At 35.0% G+C, this 6883-nt stretch overlaps 1 protein-coding gene across 1 annotated transcript in view; it reads left to right on the top strand.

Moving 5' to 3' along the window:
* Positions 1-4490, top strand: part of LOC110333879 (cathepsin R) — a 5454-nt gene extending 964 nt beyond the window's left edge. Inside the window, exons 2-8 of the mRNA XM_021215648.1 lie at positions 389-525; positions 889-1011; positions 1104-1253; positions 1697-1921; positions 2382-2544; positions 3163-3280; positions 4126-4490. Of these exons, the coding sequence (XP_021071307.1) occupies positions 400-525; positions 889-1011; positions 1104-1253; positions 1697-1921; positions 2382-2544; positions 3163-3280; positions 4126-4225 (1005 nt within the window). The 5' untranslated portion in view covers positions 389-399 and the 3' untranslated portion in view covers positions 4226-4490. The remainder of the gene's footprint in view (positions 1-388; positions 526-888; positions 1012-1103; positions 1254-1696; positions 1922-2381; positions 2545-3162; positions 3281-4125) is intronic.
* Positions 4491-6883: the final 2393 nt, after the last annotated feature.

Below are 6883 nucleotides of genomic sequence, written 5' to 3'. Positions count from 1 at the left end.
TCCCTCCCTCCCTTCCTTCCTTCCTTCCTTCCTTCCTTCCTTCCTTCCTTCCTTCCTTCCTTCCTTCTTTCCTGTATTTTTATTTTAAGCTTCTGAATCTCACTGAGTAGGTAGATCTTTCTGAAATATTAACATACAGTACACCTGAAATATCCATTACTGGAATTCTAGCCATGGACTCTTCAGTTTTCATTGAATCTCATAACCACCAGTGCATGATTTGGATCAAACATATCCTTAGATTTTTTTTCCATAATCTTGGAAATGTATTTGGAGGTATAGATCAAAGAATTTTATCAACTAATGGCGTCTTTATGTAGAAAAGGGAGGAAAAGGCATTTTTAAAAGTCTGTGTGTAGCTATATCTTAAGTTTTCCCCCCTCTCTAGGTACTTGAGAAATGGCTGCTGTTGTCTTCATAGCCTTCCTGTATTTGGGAGTGACCTCAGGTGTTCCAGTATTTGATTCAAGTTTGGATGCTGAATGGCAAGAGTGGAAGATAAAATATAACAAATCATATACCCTGGTTGGTAACATGGAAACTGTCCAGATATAACAAATCATATAAAATATAACAAATCATATACCCTGGTTGGTAACATGGAAACTGTCCAGAAGGGCCTAAGAAGGGTCATTGCTCTTGCAAATGTTAAAGCACATGAGAAGTCACAGATCCAAGCCCTCCCCAAAAAGACCCACCACCATTAAGAGCTTATCTAATCACAATCACTGGGAGAACAGGGTGGCCAGATTCCCCTTGGTAAATGCCTGGATATAGTGTTTTCGATCCCTCTCTATGGCCTCTATTCATTTGCAGCAGCAAGTTGACAAGGTCAGATTGCAAAGGAGTTTAATCGGAAAGAATAATATTCATTACACTCATTTCTAGGAGGAAGAAAAACTGAAGAGAGTGGTTTGGGAAGAAAAATTGAAAATGGTCAAACTGCACAACAGGGAGAATAGCCTGGGTAAGAATGGCTTCACCATGGAAATAAATGAATTTGGTGACATGGTGAGTGTGACATGGATTGCTTCACACTGTGTTCTCCTTAGTACTTTATAAGGTGGTTTTTTTAATAACTATTTATGTACTTCTCCTTGAAGACTGATGAAGAATTCAGGAAAATGATGACTGAATTTCCAGTTCCGACTCACAGAGAGGGGAAAAGTATCATGAAACGTGCATCTGGCAGTATTCTTCCCAAATTTGTCGATTGGCGAAAGAAAGGCTATGTGACTCCTGTAAGGAGACAGGTACGAGGGTGTTACATTCCCATTCTCTTAAACTGTGTTGAAAAGGTAAAAGAGTTAGTGTTTTGTGTGTACATTAAGTGTGGAGTAATATGCAGTTCATTTTTTAAAATAATTTTTTTCTTAGAATGTTTCATATATTTTAAATGTATTTAATCCTAGAAATATACCATATATACTCTCTATTAGTATCCATCTATCTTTCTGTGGAATTTGTGTCCCCTTTTATTGCCCTTAATAACTCACAAAACAAGTAGTATCTTTCAAATGTTCATTTATATGTCCATGACTAGAGCAAGAGCAAACTGCCGCAGTAATGTATATTAGGAGTCTGATATCTCCAAGGGATCAATCAATTGACATTAAATAATTTTCATGAAGTAATAAGTTTTATAACTTGTTGCCAGGTTGTTATTTATGTATGACAAAACTTTCTTCCTATTCAGGGTGACTGCAATGCTTGTTGGGCATTTGCTGTGACTGGTGCTATAGAAGCACAGGCAATCTGGCAAACGGGCAAACTCACCCCTCTGAGTGTGCAGAACCTGGTGGACTGTTCTAAACCTCAAGGCAATAATGGTTGTCTTGCTGGTGATACATACAATGCCTTCCAGTATGTTTTGCACAATGGTGGTCTGGAGTCCGAGGCAACATATCCATATGAAGGGAAAGTAAGTGGACGTCCTATGCTGTCACTTCAACTTAGCGAGGAATGTAAGACAGTTGTAGAGATAATCCACCATCTTCAGAGTACAATTTGGTAGAATTACTCTGTATATCATTAAATCTGTCATTAGTTTTTCAATATCTGTATAGCTTTCTGATGAAATTATTTTGGTGCAGCTCTATTTTCTTCTATGAACATGAAGAATATGCAAACTACTATACATATAATATAGATTTTTCCACCATTAAATTTTCTTATAGATAGGAAGACCAATTCATTGTCATTGAAGATATGCAAACTAATTTTCAATTCTAAATCTCTCAATAGCATTTCATTTCCTGGGATTATTTATTGCCATGAGACTTTAAGTGTGTTCAGCTTCAAAGTACAGAGTGCTATGGTTCTGAGTCTTGTTCCCCAGAAGGTGAGTGAAAATAACTGAGTCTCTTACTTGTCTTTTAAAGGATGGACCATGCAGGTATAATCCAAAGAATTCTAAGGCTGAAATAACAGGATTTGTGTCCCTCCCCCAAAGTGAGGATATCCTAATGGCTGCTGTAGCAACTATTGGGCCCATTTCTGCTGGAATTGATGCTTCACATGAGTCTTTCAAGTACTATAAGGGAGGTACGCATGTTTACTTGTATATAAGAAAAAAAACTAGTGACATCACTATGTTACAACATATTTATTGATTGATATTTATGTATAAATGTGATTTAAATATTTGAGCTTCTAGTCTTTATTCTTCTTCACAATTTACCTGATATGACCCTACATGCAATTTAACTTGTTAAAATTTATAAGCTTATTGCTTAGCTAAATTTAACTTCTTAATTTGGTTGATATTTTAGATACCTATAGAAACTAATTATCTGAAATCAAAATATAACAGAGCCTCTTGAAGTAAATAATTTAACCTTCTGAGAGTTAAAATATGGAATGAGATTCTGACAACAACAACAACAATAACAACCAACTCACAAGATTCCAAGGACTTTTATATCACAAGCGCACAGACAAGTGTTTATCAACAAACATACACTATTAGAATTTCTTCAGTTTTCTGTGAAACCCTATATAGCTATGTTTTTGGTAACAATACATACAGCTGTTTATTCAGATTGTAGTTTGTTTCATTTTACAATTTTTGAAAATGCCTCCTTTGAAAACTGTTGGTGACAGACCTTGCTGTCAGATAACCTGTGTATCTTACACCAATCACCTTTCTTTTTTATTTCTCAGGTATTTACCATGAGCCAAATTGTAGCAGTAATACTGTGACTCATGGAGTCCTCGTGGTTGGTTATGGATTTAAGGGAAATGAGACTGATGGTAATCACTACTGGCTGATCAAGAATAGGTATGAACTGCCAAAAATTGTATATTTGAAGTTCCAAGACCTGGAGAGATGGTTCAGTGGTTAGAAGCACTGCCTAATATTTCAGGGGATTAGTGAAAGAATTTCTTGTTGCAAGTCAGCAATTGGATTCATAGACTAAAAAAGAAAGAAAGAAGAAAAAAATTTTGTTTCATTTAAGTTGAATAATAGTTGCTCTTATTTTCTTATGTACATGTGGGAAGTATGTGTACATGTGTACATGTTTGCATGTCTGTGGATACATAAGTGTGCAAGTACATCTGTGTAGAGGTCTGAGGTTAACCTCAATTATATTCTCATTCATTATCCAACATCAAAATTGTGGCAGTGTTTCTCACTGATCTAGGAGTTCACTGACTAATTTGGTTACCCAGCTTGGTAATTGTATGTCTTACCACCATGCCATGAGATCTTGAGTTACATGTACAACAAAATGTCAGTTTTAGTTTAATATGGCTCTTGAATTTATCTTCAGTCCTTAGTCTCTGAATCTTCCTATGGCTTTCACAAACCACTCACAATGGACAATCATAATGTTTAAATTCTGTCACCTGTGTTTTGGGTGGCAATATTATGTCTGTGCCATTGGTTTTCTAAAATATGACAAATTTGTACATTTTGAACCATGAATTGGTAGATAGTCAGTCTACCCATTCTCTGTTATTGTGTTGCAGTCTTATATGAGGTATCTCTTGGAACCCAGGAGTAGATCCTTTGCCTTTTCCAGCATGCAATGATCTGTCTACTAAATTGTAGGTGGATTCACTATGATGGATCATATTCCATTACTTGTTTTGGTTTGCTTATAGGGTTCTATTTTTTTTCAGCTGGGGTAAACAATGGGGCATTAGAGGCTACATGAAGATTGCCAAAGACAAGAACAACCACTGTGGAATTGCTTCATATGCTCACTATCCTACTATTTGAGCAGCCTCATGGCTACAAGGAAGATTTTGGCACAAGACAGAATTTCCAGTGGAGGGCTATCTGCTTGTGATCAGCCTTTGCTTGGTATATTCAAGATTTGTGGCCCTGAAGAACAACCTTGTAATGTGATTTTGGAACCCTTCAACTATTTTGTCCATTATGACCATTACTGCTCTAACTAATGTATGTATATTATTCCTCCAAAAAAATTCAGCTTTACCGATTGTGCAAGTAAAATCCTTTAAAAAATAAAATGCAAATATAATTCCTAGGTCCTTTCTCTTTTTTAAAAAATGACTTTTGTGGCCATACTTGCAATTCCTCATGAACTCAAAAATGAATGGTATCCTGGTGTTCATAATGTTGTGATTGGATTCACTATGATGGATCATATTCCATGATTGGTTATGGTTTGCTTATAGGGTTCTATTTATCCTTCAGAAAACAATCTCTGAAAGATTATTTGTTAATTTATGGATTTAACATGTTTAGCTGACATAACCTTATCCAGTTTCAATGCCTGGCTCTTTTTGTGCAGTGTCTTGGCATCATGTGCTCCTCTAGTACATAATGCTGGGCTGTGACTCTCCATTTTCTATCACTTTGACCCTGTGTGAGCTTCCATTAGAACCCTGATAAATGTAAGATAGTTGAAGCATGAGATAAATACTTTAAAATGGACTTTTTAAATATTACAGTGTTCCTTAAAGAAGAAGTGAAGAAATCAATAAAGACAGAAACAGTAGATGGAAATGAGTAAAATAGTTCAATGTCAAATATTAGAAATAGAATCAATAAAGAACACTCAAACTGAGGGAAATTGAAAATTAAAACTTTAGATATTCAAACACAATCCTCTGAAGCAAGATTCAACAACAGAATATAAGGGACTAAAGAAAGATTCTTAAGTAATTATAAAAAAAAGCAGAAGAAATAAATACCTTAGTAAAAGAAAATGTTATATTTAAAGCATTACAGATACAAGCAATCCATGGAACATGTGACACTCTGCAAAGACCAAATCATAGAAAAATAGGCAAAAACAAAAAACAAAAAACAGAAGAAACTCAGATCAAAGATACTGAAATAATGTCAACCAAATCAGGAGAAAATTTCCTAACCTAAAGAAGGAATTCCTTATTAAGGTACAGGGTACAAGTTTAAAGAACCATACAGACCAACACAAAGTAAGAATTGCTCTTAATAAATAATAATCAAAACAATAAGCATGCAGAACAAAGAAACACTTCAAAAATATGCCAGGAGAAAGGACTAAGTAACGTATACAAACAGGTCTATTAGAATAACATCTGATTTCTCCAGGAAGATTCTAAAAGACAAAAAGGCCTGGGAAGATACTCTCTCAACTCTAGTAGAGGACGGATGGCAGCCTAGACTACTAACACCCTGGGAAACTTCTAGTAATAATAGACAGAGGAAAAAAAAGACATTTCCTAATAATTCAAAATTTGAGCAGCATCTAACTAAAATCCTGTCCTACAGAAGTCAATAAAAGAAAAACTTCAAACTATAGATTTTAGGCCAAAAACACCAGAAGTGACCATCTAAAATTTTTTTTTGTTTTTGTTTTTTCAAGACAGGGTTTCTCTGTGTAGCACTGGCTGTCCTGAAACTCACTCTGTAGACCAGGCTGGCCTCAACCTCAGAAATTCACCCGCCTCTGCCTCCCAAGAGATTAAAGGCATGTATCACCATGACTGGCCCAACCATCTATATTCTTAATATTTATTCATCAAACACAAGGACAGGAAGTCCATAAGAAGACTATTACAGATTAAATTACATATTTATCACAACATACTGATAGTGGGAGAATTCAATGTCATACTCTTAACAATAGGCAGCAATCCAGATAAAATGAAACAGAGAAAGGTTGGAAATAAGTGACTGCATAAACCAAATGGACCTAACAGATGTTTACAGAACATTTCTCCTAAACACAAAAGAAAATACATTCTTCTATGCACATTATGGGACATTTTCCAAATTTGAATGCATTCTCAAACACAAAACAAGTCTCAAAAGATTTTTTTTTAAAAAAAAGAGGAAATTAAAACAGCACAATACACCCTATTTGACCACTATGGATTAAATGAGGATATGACGAACATCAGAAAGCTTTAAAACTCATAGAAACTGAAAAAATACAGTGAAAGCAGTGCTAAGAGGAAAATTTATAGCCCTGAGCACCTTCTTAAAGAAATCAGAGAGATCCTACACTAGCAATTTACACAGCACAACTGAAAGCTCTAAAACAAAAAGAAGCAAATGCATCCAAGAGGCATAGAGGGCAGGAAATAATCTATCTCAGGGCAGAAATCAACCAATTAGAAAGAAAGAGAATGAAACAAAGAATCAACAAAACCAAAAGCTGGTTCTTTGAGAAAATCAACAAGATACATAAACCCTTATCCAAACTAACTAAAGGACACAGAGACCTTACCAAAATTAACAAAATCAAAAATGAAAAGAAACATGAAAATAAAAACTGAGGATATACAAAAAATTATCAGATCAAACGACAAAAGCCTTTACTCAACAGAACTAGAAAACCAAGATTAAATGGATAATGTTTTAGACAAATACCATATACCAAAGTTAAATCAAGAGCAGATAAACTATCAAAACAGTTCCATA

Source organism: Mus pahari, chromosome 16 (assembly GCF_900095145.1).
Source record: "Mus pahari chromosome 16, PAHARI_EIJ_v1.1, whole genome shotgun sequence".
Classification (NCBI taxonomy): domain Eukaryota; kingdom Metazoa; phylum Chordata; class Mammalia; order Rodentia; family Muridae; genus Mus; species Mus pahari.
This window is presented reverse-complemented; position numbering and strand designations above follow the sequence as displayed.